The sequence below is a fragment of the Cannabis sativa genome, chromosome 3 (genome assembly GCF_029168945.1).
Source record: "Cannabis sativa cultivar Pink pepper isolate KNU-18-1 chromosome 3, ASM2916894v1, whole genome shotgun sequence".
NCBI lineage: Eukaryota > Viridiplantae > Streptophyta > Magnoliopsida > Rosales > Cannabaceae > Cannabis > Cannabis sativa.
The window spans coordinates 34246860-34265780 of NC_083603.1; the positions used below are offsets into that span (position 1 = coordinate 34246860).

Genomic DNA, 18921 nt, shown 5'->3' on the forward strand with positions numbered 1-18921 from the left:
TTGACGGTTATCAGCATGTCTAGAATCCAGGTTACATGTGGTCGTTGTGGAGCACAGTGACCTCAAACATGTCATAACATGCCTTCTTCCTCCCCCTCACTCTCCACTTGTAATTTGAATCCTTGCAAGTTGCGTAAAAAACATTGGTGTTAGACTTCTTCACCATGAACTTAAAATTCATTTTCAATTCGAACCTTCCTACTATATTTTTTAATTCAGTCTATTTTGTGTACAACTTTCCGAAGTGTATTTCCCCTAATGGTGTACCACTAAGATAAGTTGTATAAATATTATTTTTCTCTATGTCTTTCCTTGTCCACACAATAGGTTTAAATTTTGTACAAACTTTAAAATCAGATGGTACAGTACTATGAGTAGAACCTAGTCGGCTGCTACTAGTACTTGGTGTTTGGTGATTTTTACTACAAGGGGTTCTTCTTTTTTGCTTTCTCCTCTGGTTCCTTGGCGGTAGTCGAGGTAGTTCTAACCTCAAAGAAGGTACCTCTACAACTTCATTGACTTACAACTCCACATCACCATCCTTGTTCAAATCTACCACAGGATCATTATTGTTAAAGGGAGTATCAAACTCGTTAAACTGGTCACATGCATTGTCAACCCTATCCTCATCTATATTAGTAGGGGTCTGCTCATTCAAACTTAGTGTTGGATCTGTTTTTGAGACAAAACTCCCAACAACTCTTCTTGGGGGGACTGTTGGCGGAGTAGGCCCCAAAATTGCACGCCTTTTAACCTTAGTCACAAATAGTGGCAACAAGTTCTCTACACTCATTTTTGCCTTCATTCTTAAGAACAATCTTACTTGACTATCTTTCACTAAAACCTCTGGCGATATCGTATTGTCTTTCATGTACATGTAACACACCTCTACTTTCAATTCATACATAAGAGGGTCTATATCAAACTCTTCATACAAAATTTCCTGCATCTTCTGTAAAGTAGTGTCAACCTCAAACATTAACATCTTGCTTTTTGCGTTATTGAATTTTCAGTTAAAACCTTTAACTGCCCAAGCCCCATCATAAAGTACAACCACAAATACAATTGAATCTGTTAAAAAAGAAGGAAAAACCTTAGTTAACAAAGGTATGTCGAGAAATATCGCAAGTGAAATCGTGAAAGGTCGACAAGTTCGTTGCCTCATATCGTAAAATGTCGATAAATATCATTTCCTAACTCGCTAATAAATAACTCTAACAATATCGACAAAATATCACGAATCAAGTCGATATATATCGTTAAAAACTATCCATCATAATCAATGTTCTCCAATGTCGCGATATATCGTGAAAAGTGTCGCAAAATGTCGGTAAAGTCATCTCTAACAATCGGTATGCTCTAATGTCGCCATATATCGTGAAAAGTATCACAAAATATCGCTAAACCTTAAATAAACCAAAAAACGCAGAATTCTTGCAGTTCGAGTTTTAGGAACAACACAACCAAAATAAAAGATTGATATGTGTAGATCTATTCATTTCAACCTAAATAACTAAAAATAACTTAATCCAACAATAGTTACTAAATAAATTACATACCTATTGTTTTTTTCAAAAATTATGTTGGAAGGGAGTTTAAGTTACTCTATACACTTGGTTGTCAATAGTGCTCTGCCAAATGAAGAATCCAACAAGGTGTGTGTGGTGAGTTTGTAGAGATAGAAAGAGAGTGAAGGGAATGAGAAGGAAAGAGATTGGATTTTAGTTTTGTTATTAGAAAAGTAAAATTGGTGGTAAAAATATAAATTAGTATATTTTATTTGATGTTTTAGAGAGGGATATATAATTTGAACATATATTTTATTAAGGCTAATTATGATTTTTGCCCCATGAACTTTGACATGTACCGAATCATGCCCCTGAACTTTTAAGGACGTTAAAAATATCCCCTGAACTATTGAGATTGTTGGATTTAAGGATTTTTTTTCCAATTTTAGTAAAAAAATTTAACATGGATGAAAGTCCAGGGGTCATGATTTAGTACATCTCAAAGTTCGAGGGGTATGAATTAGTAGATATCAAAGTCTGAAGAGCATGGTTTAGTATATAAACAATCACTGAAATAGTAAAATTAAATGAAATTAGACAAAAGTCCTTAAATCTAACAATCTCAATAGTTCAGGAAGCATTTTTAATGACATTAAAAGTTTAGAAACATAATTTAGTATATATAAAAGTTCGCCAAAAATCCTAATTAAGCTTTTATTAAAATATACAATGAAACATAGAAAGTCAATTAAATTCGAAGTGCAATAATTTTTATTTTTTAGAGAAATGCTAAAGGGCACCAGTGGTGCCTAGCACCCTCCTACATGTCAATATCGCTATTGGTTCAACTAAATATCGGGTCCCATATAATTTAATATAATAGCTTTTAGAGAGTATCACTAACCACTGTCTCATAGCAATGCTCTATTTTTTATTTTTATGAAAGAATTCACAATGCGAATTTGTAATCTGATGATTGGTCGATTGACCGAAACACACCCTTAGCGTTATTAGTTTCCACATTTACCCTCTTCACTAATCTAGAATGACCTCCTTGCCTGTACACGGTATACGCTTCCTCTTCGTTCTCGGGTTCGACCCTTCTTAGGCTCTTAGCGCTGAAACGAGCCGCCATTGACGATCTTTTCTCCTCTAGTTGCCAATTCCATCTGCATCTCGAATCGCTAACTTTCGATCCCCGAAAAATGTTGTGTCACTAGAAAGAATCGGAGAGAAAAACGAAAGAAAAGACGCACATATTTCAAGATGAGGTCTTCTTCGGATGTAATCAACATCGCTGCCAGTGCTCAAAAAATCGAGGTCGATAATAGGATTTCTCTTCGATACTACAATCGGATTGCTGATAACATTCTCAGACAGGTTCTTGTTCGCACTTCCGTTATATTTTGTGATTTTATTAGCGATTTTATTAATTATCACTTTGAATTCCAAAGTTTGGTTGTGAGCCATGGATGTTCTCCGTTATATATATATTTTATATATAAAATTAATCATGTACTTTAGAGTGAAAGTAGAGATATTTAGTTAACCTAGAAAGTTAAGACTCAAAAATTAATTGCCGTAGTTGTTTTCTTGAGCTTATCACTGTGGTGAATGATCACCCTAAAAAATGTTTAAGAAAACACAATTCAAACTAGAACTAATTACAAAATCAAATTAGAATTATGAAATTAGACAGCAATAAATTTAGTTTGAGAATGAATGAATGATGGATCTTTATTGATTAGGAAAAAAATCTCTCACAAGGAAAATCACTTCAAGAGTGATACTTTTATTATATCAGTCCACAAACACTATGATCTTGGACTCTCTCTCTAAACTTGTGTCTGAATCTAAAGTATCAGCCTAAGAGATTGGAAATCATTTTGAGAATAGACACACCTATTTTTAGTTGTTGGTTTGGCTCATTTTAAGTTGGTGATAAAGTTATAACTAACAACAATTTTCTCCAAATTCATGTGATAAGAGAAAAGATGGACTTATTGACTTTGACAGATTAATTGAGTTTAATCCTAGCAATTTCACTTGATTAGACTCGCTTAATCTCTAATCCAAAAGAAATGAGTGAGGACATTAAATGTCTTGAATGCTCAACAAGTTTAGACAATGCCTAAACTTGTCTCTAGTTACATTTTTAGTGAAAATATTTGCAAGGTTATCATGCGTGCTTATTTTTTTCACTTGCACCTACTTAGATGACACGATATCCCTTATGAACTGTAACTTGATATCAATGTACTTTGACTTTTCATGAAACATTAGATTTTTCATGAGATGCAAAGCACTTTGATTGTCCCAGTAAACTGTGATATCCTCAGATTTGAAACCTAACTTCTTTGTCAACTCCTTAAGCCATAGAGCTTCTTTGATTGTTGCAGCCATGTATTCAACTTCTGTTGATGACAAAACTACTACTTTCTGTAGGTTAGATTTCCAGCTGACCCCAAGAGGAGTGAACAAAAATCCCGTTAGGCTCCTTCTAGTGTCTAGGTTTGATGCAAAATTTGAGTCCACATAACCAGTGATTTCTTCCTTGAACTGGTTCTCTTCACTGAACACAATTTCAGTGTTTAGAGTACCTTGTAGGTACCTCATTGTCTATTTTAGTGCTTCCCAATGTTCAGGGCCAGGGTTTGAAATGTATCTGCTTACTACTCATGGCATGAGCTAAGTCAGGTCTTGAACACACCATAGAGTACATGAGACTCCCAACACAACTTGCATTGGGAACCTTGCTCATCTTGGCTCGTACTGCATCTGTTTTTGGTGACTGAGATGCAGACAACTTGAAATGTTGAGCAAGTGGTGTTGCAACTGGTTTGCACTTGACCATGCCAAACTTGTTCAATACTCTCTGTAGGTAGACAACTTGAGAAAGTATTATCATGCTAAGCTTAGGTCTTTATGTCTATCCCAAGAATTCTCTTTGCTTTGCCTAGATCTTTCATCTCAAACTCATCAGTGAGTTTCCTTTTTAGCTTGTCAATCATTGACTTTGCTTTGCTAATTATTGAAATACACACATGAGTCATACTTGCTTTTAGTATATCCAATATTCTGCATATAGGTGTCAAACCTCAAGTTCCATTGCTTAGGTGCTTGCTTGAGGCCATAAAGAGACTTCTTGAGTAGGCATACCTCATTTGGGTTCCCATTGTCAAAGTCCTCAAATTGTTGCATATAGATTTCCTCTTCTAATTCTCCATGTAAGGAAGTTGTCCTTACATACATTATAAAACTTTGGATTTTTCACAGCAATTCAGGTTCTATTATTCCTAAGAGACTGCATCTCTTCTAGGATGGCCTGCAACCATGCTTCAACATCTTTACTTCTCATAGCTTCTTGAAAGCTAGTGGGTTGTGAATTGTCAACCTCTTCTGTAATTATAAGTGCATATGCAATGAATTCAGCATAACTAAAACGACCAGGGGCTTTTCTCTGTCTGCTCTCTCTATCTCTAGCTAACTAATAGCTTCTGTAATTAGTTGGTGTTCTAGGAGCAGCCTGCTCCACCTCAATCTGGACATTCTCATCTGATACAACTTCACTGTATTAGGAAGTGCTCTTGGTTTTCATGGCCATTTCATCTTCCTTGAAAACAACATCTCTACTAATCAAGCACTTCTTAAATCTAGGTTCTAAACACCACACTCTATATCCCTTAACCCCTTCAGGATAGCCAAGAAATATGCATCTCAAAACTCTAGGCTGCAACTTATCTTGTCTAACATGCACCAATGCAGTACATCCAAACACTTTCAAGTGATCTATGTTTGGGGGTTTACCTATCCATAACTATTGTAGGGTCTTGAAGTTGTTTGGCACAAATGGTGATATGTTGATTAGGTAGCAGACTGTTTTAAGAGCTTCTCCCAAAAGGTTCTGTCTAAACCAGTTCCCAATAACATGCACCTAACCCAACCCTCTCAATTAGTGTTCTATTCATCCTCTCAGCAACACCATTTTGCTGATGGGTTCAGATCACAGTTCTATGTCTCGGGATTCCCATTTTGGCACACCATCCCTTGATTGCATTTGAGCAGTACTCAAGGCCATTGTCAGTTCTTAGGACCTTGAGTTTGTTTCTAGTCTGGTTTTTCAGTAGCCTCTTCCATGTATCAAAGGTTTCTAAAGCCTCATCTTTGTTTTTCAACAAATAAACATAGACTTTCCTGCGGTAATTATCAATTATACTCATGAAATAGTGTGCTCCACCTTTGGTTGGAAACTTAGATGGCCCCCAAAGGTTAGAATGGACATAAGCTAACTTTTTTGTGGTGGTGTGTTCTGCCTTATTGAACTTCAATCTGCAAGCCTTCCCCAAAACACATTTATCACAGAATTCAAGTCTTTATGTTAGCTTCATTTCCTCAAGTCTCTTCTGACTTACATGCTCCAATCTGAGGTGCCATAGTCTTGCTTGACTGTATTTAGTTAAGTTAATAACAGGTGCTGCACTACCTGTCACTGTCTTTCCATCCAAGAAATACAATCCATTACTCAACTTTCCTCTCATCACAGCTTCGGTGCCTTGTGCAATTTTCATTACACCTTCCTTAACTTTGAAAACTTAACTCAGTTTATCAAACATACCAATAGAGAGAAGATTTTTTTTTTTAGATTTGGAACATACCTAACCTGCTGCAAGGTCTTCACGACTCCATGATTCTTTAACAAGATTGTTCCTACACTTTTGATCTCACAAGCTTTGTTGTTCCCAAGAAGAACTGTGCTCCCATGACTCTCTGAAAGAGTCCTAAACAGTTCTTTGTTTAGTGTCATATGAAATGAACACACTGAATCTAAAATTCAATCTCCACCTAAATCTGATCTAGACATCACAAGTGCATCAAATGACACTACGAGTGCATCAGATGACTCATAGCCATCAGCAACATCAACAACTCCATGCCTTTTGGAGTTGTGATGATTTTCTCTCTTCAGTTTAGCCTTTAAAGCCAAACAATCATCTTTAAAGTGGCTCTCCTTCTTGCAATAATAGCATTGCTTTCCTGCAGCTCCATTAGAGCTTAGCCCTCCTGTGGAGTTTCTAGAATTGGATCTTGAATGGTTACCTTTGTAGCCATTTGAGTATTGATTTCCCTTGTATTCCCTCTTGGGGAATTTTCCCTTAACAATGAGTAATCCTTCTCCATTGGTGTCATCTTTCTCATCTCCTTTCTTTTGATTCAATGCAGCCTTATCCTTTGTCATGGTCAGAGTTTCTTCGCCATACAAGATTATATCAACAAAGTACTCATACATCTTGGCAAGTGAACTTAACAGGATTACAACCTGGTCTTCATCATCAATTTTCACCCCAAGATTATTTAAATTAAGAATGATTTTGTTATAATCAACTAGATGCTTTCTCAATTCCTTTGACTCATCCATTTGAAGTGTGTACAACTTCTTCTTGAGATACAACTTGTTGCAAGAGATTTCTTCATGTAGATTGAAGCCAACTTGTTCCAGAGACTCAAGGCCTTGTCTTCATCTGAAACTTCCCTCAAAACTTTATCACCAAGACTAAGGAGGATGGCACTATGTGCCTTGGCTTCAATTCTAAGTTTTCTCTTCCTGTCTTCTATCAATAGTGCTTCATAGATCTGAACAAGAAAAGTCTTCATTTTGATTCTCCATAGGTTGAAATCATTGGAACAAGTGAACTTGTCCACCACAAACCTTGCTGTAGCCATTCAAACCAAGTTCTTGAAAGTTCGAGTTTGATTCTTGAAATGTTGAAGATGAATCTTGATTGGTTGAATGTGATTCTTGAACTCTAAACTCTGAGCTCTGATACCATTTGTGGTGAATGATCACCCTCAAAACTGATTGTTACAGCAGTAACAATGTTCAAGAAAACACAATTCAAACCAGAACCAATCACAAAGTTAAAACTAGAACTTAGATGAAATTAGACAAGAATAAACTTAGCTTGAGAATGAATGAATGATGGATCTTTATTGATTAAGAATAGTCAGTAGTACACAATTGAATAAGCCCAAGATGACAACTCAACATAGTAAATTATTACGAAGAAATGTCTCACAATCTCCACAAACACTCACTATGATCTTGGACTTTCTCTCTCGCTCTAAACTTGTTTCTGAATCTAAATTATGAGACTGGGAGATTGGAGATCACTTTGAGAATAGAGGCACACCTATTTATAACTATTGGTGGGACTCACTTTAAGTTGATGATAAAACCAATTGTTATAACTAAGAACAACTTTCTCCAGATTCATCTAATAAGAGAAAAATGTACCTACTGACTGTGACAGATTACATGAGTTTAATTCCAACAATTACCAATATAGGGTTGTTGGATTCTTTTGGTGAACATGAAAGAACAATTTTTAGGAGAAAAGAGTATAGTTGTGTATGCTATTCTTAAACTGAGGGAGGTTTTTGATGTGCTTATTGACTCTGAATTAAGTGCTTCATTATGCTGGGCATCTGCTTTGCCGATCAACTGACATGCGTTGGTCTGAATAATGTAAGTAGTAGCCATTAACTTCTAGTTTGGAGATTATTGTTTGTTATAACATTGACAGCGGCAATGGTTAGATTTTATTTGGGTATTGTAAAACCAATAAGACAGTCTTATACTCTTCCTGTACTTGTAAATGATCTTGAAGGTAATTTTGTAAGCATGCTGTAGTACTATTAAAATTAGAAAGTTGAGACCCTATCTGAAGTTAATGTGGTTACTTTCCATCTTTAAGGAATATGGCTAGTAGTTAGACCTATGGTCTTGAAGACTGGAGATGAATTTTTTCGGGACATTCATCGTAATATGCTTGAATTGTTTGTCTTGAAGTTCGTATAAAAAGAGGAATTAGTTTATCTTGGAATGAGTATCTGTAATGCCTCTATGTCTATCTGGAAGTTCCAAACTATGTTTCTTTTTTCTTGTTTTTTTTTTCTTTTTAACACATGATCCAGTATGATTTAATGATGCATATCTGTACTGTTTTAGGATAATAAGTCTTCAAATGCACAAGATCAGTGTGGTATTAATAGTGGACTTACAGTTTTAATCATTCAAGGGTACTCCTACCATATATGCACATCATTACTTAGAGTGGCTTATTATTTAGTTTTGAGCCCAGAAGTGCACTTTTATTGTAATTTTTTTTGTTTTTAATAGTCTTTTTATGACTTTATTATTTTTATAATTAGTAAATTGACAAGCAGACAGAACAGCGCATGCATGTATCAACTAATTTATGATGAGCTTTTTTTTTTTTGTTTTCTGATTCTCCATTTTTATTATGTGTATTATAGATGACTGTTAGTTCCTAATATGCTTGTATTGTAGGCCAACATCTTTCGACAAGAAAAGAATATCATCGATCTGTATGTTATGCTTCTAAGGTTCTCAAGGTACATGTCAATCAATTGAGAAGGTCCCTCTTTGATTTTGTGATATAACCCGTCAATCACATGTGCTACTGGCTTGGTGTGGAACAGGGTGAAAGTTAGATTGGTGTCCTTTTTCCCTTACTTAAGCTTACATTATTTGCGTTTTTTATGCTGTAGCTTGGTCTCTGAAACAATACCATGCCATCGAGATTATAATGCATCTGGTAAAAGCAAAAGAGATTACTTGAGAAAGGTAATATACTCATAGTTAGTTTATGGAAAAGCACTTTTGTAAAACTTAAGGTATCAGGTATGTCAGTTAATTTTAATTTCTTGTAGAATTTATTGAATGCTTTGAGTGAGCTGGAGAAGTTAAAACCAGCAGTGCAAGAGAAGATCAATGAACTGAACAGAAAGTACGCATATCAAACCAATGGGCGGACCCATCATAATCAAAAGGGTTTGCTGGAGTGGCCTTCTATCAAAAACCAAACTTTGACCGCACATGATGTAACCAAGGTACCGCTTGTGCTATAATCATTTAGTTGAAAGTGTTTTAGTGATTCAATTTACTTGGTTTGCTTCATCAAACACAAATGGTAGTTAAAAGGGTTCTCCGTGGGGTCGTGCTTTTAGAGGTATAGTCTTATTCTATGATTTAGAGTAAATTCTGCTTCCTGACACTATTCTTAATGTTACAGTTAGCAAGATCAACTGTCCAAGGCCCTGTACATCGTAATTCAAGGCCTCAGCAGTTTTCTCATCCTAATTCCATGGAAGAACGATTTCGGAAATTGTATGCTTTTGATCTTTCTTTTGGCTCACTTTTTAAATCTATAGAGGCTTGAATGCGTAAGCCAACCAACAATATTCATGCATTTTCTTGATTCTTGACACACTTATGTGATAATTTCCTAACTACTATGATGGTCAAATCGAGGCGCTCCAATTGCATTTTCAATCGTCTGTTTCATAAATGGACAATTAACATATTTCTACTTTGTACTGATGTATCAAAATATGTTTTGAGTTTGACTTTTAGGCTATGTTTGGAAGTTAGATTTTAGTGAGGAAAGAAAAATGTAGGAAAAAAACAAGTGGAAACAAAAAAATAATTCTCATATTTGGTATTGAATGAAAAATGGTATGGAAAAAAACTTGATTCAACAAATTTTTCCATATCAAAGATGAAAATTTATGTGTGTGTCTGTGTTTTTTTTTTTTATTTATTTTTTATTTTCTACACTTTTTCTTTCTTACATTTTCCTTTTTTTTTCCGTCACTAACATAGCCTTAAGCATTTTCGTGTGAATTTTTCATTATGAAAGATTGAGGAAGGTGGTTTGTGGATAAAAATATTGCCTTGGAAGAGCAGTTAGTGTTAATAATTTTTTCTGTTTATTTATTTAGGTTTGCAGCCTGCGACATTTAGGCTGAAAATTTACTGTTAAGAAATGCATCCTGTTAGACTTACCAAATGATTGGAGTTGTATACATGAATGACATATTTACTTTGTTACTTCTTGTAGATCTCTTAGACCACGCCCAACAGATGAAACACTCTCAAGGCATTCTATTTTAGGACCAAATGGGCTTAATGGGCGGTGGCAACCTCCTATAACTGACAAAGGGGTATGATGATATTTAACTATATCTTTTAGTTTGATGCAAAATTTAAGTTAACTTTTTCCCTATGAATGTAGATTCGGTATCCAAGCATGATAGACCTGAGTCCTGTCGAAATCCTAAGGTTTGGTACTAAAATTCTGTCCAACATCTTCTTTTAATATGGAACTCAAGTTAGTTTGCTTGAGTAACATGGATGCATATTAATCTAAGCCTACAAAAACACACAAACTAATTTTGTTTCCATGATTTGATACTGATTTTGCTATTTTGATTTACCTTTCTAATTCCTGGGAGGCCAGCCAACAACCTGTAGAACAGGAGCCCACAGTTAACAAAAACAATAACCAATCAGAACATGAAAGACTACTCGTGGAGTTATTTCATACACAGAGTAGTGATGTTCAGAAGACGAGTCAAGATGAGGATTCCCTAATTTCATTTGAAACACAAGAAGCTCCTGCACATGTAGAAATTATCAGGCAGCCTTCTCCGCCACCTGTACTTGCTGAAGTACAAGATTTGATTCCAGCTGTCTCACCTCAAGTTTCTGAAGTTGACTCTGGAGTAGATTCACTTATGACAGATGAATTAATTCGCGCTGAAACACCCCTACAATTACACATTGTGAGATTCTGAAGTATCTTTTTAATTATTAGTGGTCTTTTCATGGGTGTTATTGCATATGGTGGTACAAGTATAATTCTATAATAAATAGAAAGCTGCTAGTACAAGACAAAAAGAGATATGTGCGTGACAAGGATGATTTTATTCTTTTTCAGTCCACAACAATGATGGAGAACTTTATGAAGCTGGCTAAGTCAAATACTGATAGAAACTTGGAAACTTGTGGTGTCCTTGCTGGTTCACTTGTAAGTGTTCAAAACATTTGCTTACAATGGAGCTAATTTCAGCTTCATATTGTTTAAATTTGTGCAATTATTATATAAACCTTTGCTTACATTTTATATTCTCTAACTAATATATCAAAATTCATTATTTGCAGAAAAACAGAAAATTTTATGTTACAGCTCTCATCATTCCTAAACAAGAATCGACATCAGATTCTGTATGGCAAATTTTTCTTAGTACTTTCTGCAGACACCATTTAATGTTTTTGTTATTTTACTCAACAAAATATATGACTCGTTAAATTGTATTTCTGATCAGTGTCAGACAACAAATGAGGAGGAAATATTTGAGGTTCAGGATAAGCGATCACTTTTCCCACTTGGTTGGATTCATGTAAGTGTCATACGTTGAAATGTTTCCAAAAGTAGACTTTTTATTTTTCCCTTTCCTGTTTTCTGATGCTCTTTATGCTTTAATTTATCTTTATCAGTAAAAAAGTTATAAATATTTCCTAGATGCGGTAATCCATTAGAATCCAAAACTTTTTATAGAAGACCCCCTACTTATAAGGAAACCTTGGAGCATATGATGACCATTGAGCCAGCAGCTAGTCTATTCTAGTATTTTGTCTAAATATGTTGTTTTTTGCTGGAAATTCATCTTGTCTGCCACTTGAAAAGTAGTGTGTGTCTTCATGTTCTGGTATTTAACCAAGCAATGTTCTTTATTAGCATCTCTGGTTTAGGATGTACATCGTTTTTATATTAGTGTCAGATACTCTTGCATTATGTAACCCTTGTCTTGTCCTGATCAATTATTTCTCATTCATTTTGCAGACTCATCCTACACAGTCATGTTTTATGTCTTCCATTGATGTTCATACCCACTATTCATATCAGGTATGCACCTCTTCATGTTTTTTATTTCTTTTCAAATCCCATTTTTTTTTTTAATTTTTTTTTTAAATAACCATTTTTCTTTTCTTTTACTGAAACGGATTCTACGATTATAATAATAATAATAATAATAATAATAATAATAATTTCCATGTAGATAATGTTGCCGGAATCAGTTGCAATTGTCATGGCACCCAGAGATTCTACGAGGTAAGAAAGACCAGCTTAAAGCGTTGCTACTTGGCTAGATACTTTTGGTTTTGACTGCAGTTCCATTATTTGCTCAATGTATTTACTCATTAAATTTTATTTTTATTTTTACTTGTACAGAAAGCATGGTATCTTTCGGTTGACAACTCCCGGTGGGATGTCTGTCATTAGACACTGCCAGCAACGTGGTTTTCATCCACATAATCCGCCTGCGGATGGTGGGCCTCTTTATAAGACATGTACAGATATTTACATGAACCCTAATCTAAATTTCGATGTCATTGATCTTCGTGGATAATATTTGTTTTAAATTTACAATGCTTGATATTCGTATTATTCTGATGCAATTGTTCATATAATATACGTGTGCAATTATTGGATATGTGCTATTAGGATCGGCCTTAACATTGTCGGAGTACTTTTGTTATGTGTCTGTATAGAGAAAAGGCTTTATACCTGCCAGCTGGCTGAATATCTTTCCATTTGTGGTTATTAGTTGGCCATATTTTGAACTCAAATGGCTTGCGTTTATAACAAAAGAAATTGGATCTCCTATTTTTTAATGGATTATTGAACCATTGTAATTGGTGAAAGCATCTTCACTTCTCAATTCAGAGTAGAGATCTTTTCATTTGTCGATAGAAAAACATAATTGTCAGTGTTATATAATATAAGACAATCGAAACATATTCATTGGACTAAACTAATACCGTAATCTCTATTATAATTTCCAATAACGTTGCTTGGTTGGAAATAGATAGGCACGCAGAGCTGCGAAATTTCCGCTGTTTTAGCGCCATAGGGGTTGTCCTTCTACATTTTTTCTTCTCTTTATCTAAGGGTCGACACATTGTTTGTCTGGTTGGGTGTTCGGGCTTCCTCTGGCTGAGAGTTGTCGGAGGTTGGTGGTTATGGATAGCCGTGTATGTATTTTAGTTGGTCCAAGGGGATTCTTAGAGTGGTTGCATTCTACTCCAATGGTTGTGGTAGCTGGGTTCTGGCGAGGTAGTTTTTAATTTATTTATTTTTTTTTTTTTTCTAAAGTAAAATCACACCTAACGTAATATTTATTCAATTATTAAAACCCTATGAGGTAGTTGTTTGATGGCAAATTGGCAATGCATTTGATCTAGCTAGGGGTTGGGTATGTAGAAGTGGGTGGATGGATCTTTTCTCGTTGTCTCAACGATGGGGCTTGTTTCATTTGCTGGGGTGGCCGAAGGTTCTTCTCGTTATAGATCTAGTGTTAGGGAGGCTAGTGCCCTGGGCTTGTCTCTTCTTGTTGCTGATGCGCTGTTGCTTTAGTTTTTAAATTTGTTGTGTTTTCAAGTGCTTCATTTTTGGGTATTTGTAAACTACTATGTTTGGTGATGTTTTTGTGTTTATTGTTTTTCGATGGTATAGTGGTTAAAGAGAATTTAATGGCTCACTTTTTGAAAATGTTGAGAGTTTGGGTTAACTAATTTTTTTTAACTCTAAATGAACTGCGTATTAGTCATTTTAATACCCATTTAATCAAATGCCTCTTAAATATTTAAAGGATCATTCTTTTTTCTTTTTCTTTTTTCAAATATAATGAATATATTCAAAAACACAAAATTGAATTTTAACTAATGGTACAGTGACTACCGTAAGTAACATTTTTTTCAATTGAATAAATACAGTTTTCTAAAACTTTGCATAAAAAGATTGTGTGTTTCAAAATCAATGACTGATTTGTTAAAATATTTTCGAGAACGATGTGTTGTAGAACCGTATCTTGAGTGTCAGACATTGGATTTTTTATTGGATTTGAAGTTTATATTACCCATTTTTGGATTAATAAGGTTAGTCTCAGGTTGTGTTTATCGAAATGGTTAATTAAGTCTTGAATTGAATCAGTTAGCTTATGGTCCCATATCCCATATTAAACCAATTTGCACGTATAGGTGTGGGATAGAGTTGGTGTTGGATGATGGCAGTGCAGATGACACAATGATGTGGCGGTCTAAAAATACTTCAAATTTTTCTTTATTTTTTTTTCTTTAATTCTCTCAATTTTTTAATTAATTAATTAATTTCATATATATTTTTTTTTAATTTTTTGAGTACTATTAGGAATCTTTTAACTATTTAACCATATTAATTAAATATTAACATTAACTAACCTAAAAAAAAAAAAAGAAAAAAAAAAAAACTCAAGATATATCACGTAAATTATTATTATTATTTTATTTTATTTTTTTGAAAAATGATAACCCAAATATCATTTTTTAAACAATACCATATTAAAAAAAAAATATAATATTAATTAATCTAAAAAAAACTCAACCTAAATATCACGTTTTTTTCTTCATTTTTTTAACCATATTAAATATTAACTAACCTAAAAAAAACTCAAAATATGAAGATACATCACGTTAAAATTTATTATTATAATTATTATTTAAAATGATAACCCAAATATTCCTTTTAAATAATACCATATTAGAAAAAATCTAAATTCACTTCAAAATATCTAACAACTATCTATATATATATATATACTAGCAAAAAATTACGTGCGAGACACGTATACTAAATTTTATGTTAGTGTTTTTCTACGTTATTAAAAAGTGATACAATTAAAAATAAAAAAATATATATATATATATTATTAGTTATTAGGTTCAACATCATTACCCTGTGTTCATTTTTAAGAAAAAAATATATATTTATGAAATAATAATTTGTTGCAACGGGTGTACAGGAAAAATTCAGAAAATATAGCATTTATTAGTAGAGTATTGACAATTTCAACAGTAAATTAACTGATTGTATACTTTTTTGTCTGCTAACATTAAGTATTTGATATTTGATTGGTGAACTCTTATTTGTCCGCTTTTCAAATTTTTCTAACACTCTCATTTTATTCTTCCAACTTTCTGTAGTTGGAGTGATGTCCTTAATGGTTGTATATAGTGTAGTCATTTATTCACCTGTTTTCAAATAAAACAATAGATATACAAAATAAAATATATAATTAAGCTCATATTAAAATCAATCTCACCTTTCAATATAGTGAAAGGATTTTAAATTGATTCATTCTAATAATTGTGACAGACCTAACGAATAATAATATTATGTTACCTAATAACAAAATAGGAATCTACCAAACAACATTATCAAAATTTATTCTAAGTATAATTATATAAATCTATTACTCATTGAAGTCTATTAGAAACTGTAAAAAGCTCACAATACAAAATTTCACATCAAAAATCTAAAAATGATCAACTATGTAGCAGCAATGATAATACAATAACCAAAATTGCCTAGTCATATACAGTCTTAAAACTTAAAAGAGTGGCATTATTCATTCAAGTTTCGACTAAGTGTTTATGAGTTTGAGTTATAATATTGTGTCCTGTGTTTATGTCCAAATAATATTGTGTGTGTCTGGCTAATCTAGTGGAGAAGATTGAAGTTTTGATTCTCAATAAATAGAATGAATATAAGTGTATACTTTGTAGTATGTCATTATTGTGTCATTTTTAAGTTAATGTGTCAACTTGAAAACAATTCATTTAATAAACGGAATAGAGGAGTCAATCTGAAAATATTTTTCTACCTTAATAAGTAGAGCTATAGAAAACAAACTTGGTAACTTTTTGAGTGTTAAAAAATTGTAAATGGTTATAAATTTAGAGTAAGTAACTTGTGTGTGGCAGCTGGTTAAAGAAGCTAAAATTAAGGTTATGTATATGCTGACAACTCAGGTTCACATTTCAAGTTTTGTAAGACTATACTCTCTTCCCTGGCCTATTAACAAAAATTTAACGTACACATAACACATGAATATGACTTTCTGCCCGAAACCAAGAGATGATTAGAAAGTAAAAGCACCGCTAGAACTTTCCTTTGTTTGAAGTAATAATATAATAACTAATATCTTTTATTACATATTAATAATTAATTCAAGATGAACTTTCAAAAATATTTTTGAAACATCGTGGGATATATAAATGCAATACTTTTGTATAATAGCATGTAGCATGTTGTCTTCATTAGTATTTTTCAAATTTTAATATGAAAATTAAAATTATAAAATATAGCTTAAGAAATTATAACTAAGGTTATAAACTGGTAAACGTTATGTTGGAGGCTAGGATTTTTGCTCTAGCGAGAGAAATTTGTTAGATTAAATTTTGGTAGGATTATTTATCTAAAATTAATCAATTATAATTAACGTTTTCTAATCAGAATATTCTGTCAAGTATTAGAATATTCTGTTAATATTTTGACAGAAAAATAAATAATAATATTAAACCAAAAATTCTGTTACATAGCCACATTTTATATATAAAAAAAAAAGATAATATTTTTAAAAAAAGTCAGTCAATAATTTCTCATAAACCAAGAATTCGTTTATATAGCCACATTTTATATATTCAGATTTAGATGTGGAGGCAAACAATTATAACTTGATCGAGCCAAAAAAACAAATAGAAAAATTATTTAGCAATATATGTATATAATATATAAAACAAAAACCCAATTGTATTTTTCTAGATTTAATGAGATTTATTTTATTTATTTCATTATATAAAGTAACCCATGAATTTCTCATAAACTATATTATTTTTATTAATAAACCATTTTATTTTTAATATAAATAAAAGTCATCCATGAATTTCTCATAAACCAAGAATTGTGTTATATAGGCACACTTTATATAGAAAATAGATATAACAATCAATTTTATAGATTATAATAATTATTATTGATATTTATTTTAAAATCTATAGAATAATTGTTTTAATAATATTCTACATATATAACCATACTTATTATTTAACGTAGTTAATTTATTAATAATAATATGCTATATTAATTAATTTAAAAACATATATAATGTGAAAATATATACATATTCTAAAATAATTCTTAAGATAATTTGAGAAAAAATAAAAGTTATATATTTTTTGAAAAATATCTTAAGTATAGTTTACATTTAAATTTAATTTAATTTTTTATTATCATAATTTTTTAATTGAATTATTGTTTTAATTTGAAAAATTAGAATTGATTATTATTGTTTCAAAAAATATCTTCGCAGTATATGTTTTGAATTTTCATAGCTTCACTAAATTCATGCTCAAACTTTTTTTTTCTTCATTTTGAATTTTGTTGCTAAACTTGAAAATAAGATTTTACTTAAATTGTATTGAGCTTTGTTGTCAAAATCTTCATAACTAAGTATAAATTTAAGAGGTTAGGGTAATTATTTTACCTTACTCAATGAGTAACTTAAAGTATAATAATTAGTTTAATAAGACAAAAAATTACGAAAAAATAGAACCAGATAGTACCAACAATTAGCCAATATATGAAATTGAATATAAACTCTACCTTAAGAAAATATGATATATATATATATATATATATATATATATTACCACTTTATAATTGGCACATAAAAAATATAAAATAAAATTAGCACAAAATTATAGAAACCAACTATGTATTGCTTAGGGAGAATGGAGATTTCATGAATAGTACTAAATATAATCATTATAAATATAAGGATTAGATTATATACATGGAAAGAAAGTATATATATAACTCAAAATTTGAGATTTCCACACAAATTATAATTGATTCACTAAATAAATGTCTTCTTTATAACATTTGTAACAATTTTTCTTATTCTTTATTGTATTTTCAACAAAATACAACCTCAAGCATCTCGAACCCAATGTTATCATCACTGAAATTTGCAATAAATTAATAAAAATTATAAATACAAATATAATTCAAAGAGATAGGAGATGAAGAGATAAAGAGAAAAGAAAGAATACCTATACTATTTGTACTCGCTCTTTACTCACACATTGATCGTCTATCGACCTCAAGTACATTGTTGCAAGAAAGCCACTACCACACTATCACTGAGATTAGTCAAGTCAAATACAAATTCAATATGTAACAACAACAATTTATAATAATAATAAAAAAGAATGCACACTATTATATTTATGGAGAACAATAAAAGATTAATCAGTGAGAGTAAAATATATGTCATTATATAATATATATACTTGAGACATTTAAATTCAGTTAAAAGTATAAGATTAAAGAAAACAAACATTAAAATCTTAAATATCAGTTCAAATATTAATGAGATTGGTTTTATTATTATTTTATTATATATAAATAATATTTTATTATTTTATTAAATAAAAATAAAAAGTCACCCATAAATTTCTCATAAACCAAGAATTTTAGTTATATAGGCACACTTTATATAGAATAGATATTTTTTTTTGAAATAAAATCATCATCTTTATTAATTGCAATATAATGTGATTACATGATTAAAATCTGGAGTAACATGATAACACGATCAGCAACTACATAGGATGCTCGAGCTAAGAAGTGAGCAACACTATTTGCACAATGTCTAATAAAATGGACAG

General features: G+C 31.9%; 1 protein-coding gene and 1 long non-coding RNA gene across 2 annotated transcripts; one reads left to right on the forward strand and one right to left on the reverse strand.

Annotated features, from left to right (window-relative positions):
* The first annotated feature begins 2423 nt into the window (after positions 1-2423).
* Positions 2424-13051, forward strand: LOC133035716 (AMSH-like ubiquitin thioesterase 1). Its single transcript, XM_061111860.1, has 14 exons — positions 2424-2888; positions 8857-8921; positions 9078-9153; positions 9240-9419; positions 9602-9696; positions 10430-10532; positions 10604-10650; positions 10829-11153; positions 11309-11398; positions 11533-11595; positions 11697-11771; positions 12215-12277; positions 12432-12484; positions 12605-13051. The coding sequence occupies exons 1-14, from the start codon at positions 2775-2777 to the stop codon at positions 12780-12782; spliced, it is 1527 nt and encodes a 508-aa protein (XP_060967843.1). The 5' UTR covers positions 2424-2774; the 3' UTR covers positions 12783-13051.
* Positions 13052-18099: 5048 nt separating this feature from the next.
* Positions 18100-18501, reverse strand: LOC115709023 (uncharacterized). Its single transcript, XR_004010143.2, has 2 exons — positions 18304-18501; positions 18100-18212 (listed from the first exon to the last, which is right to left on the reverse strand). It is a non-coding gene; the product is annotated as an uncharacterized LOC115709023 (long non-coding RNA).
* Between the last annotated feature and the right edge of the window lie 420 nt (positions 18502-18921).

Excerpts from the sequence above, each read along its gene's own strand:
- LOC133035716 (XM_061111860.1), top strand. The coding sequence starts at position 2,775 with ATGAGGTCTTCTTCGGATGTAATCAACATCGCTGCCAGTGCTCAAAAA. Across the intron at positions 8,922-9,077 it reads ATGCTTCTAAGGTTCTCAAG|CTTGGTCTCTGAAACAATAC; the intron begins GTACATGTCAAT and ends TTTATGCTGTAG. Across the intron at positions 9,697-10,429 it reads GAAGAACGATTTCGGAAATT|ATCTCTTAGACCACGCCCAA; the intron begins GTATGCTTTTGA and ends TACTTCTTGTAG.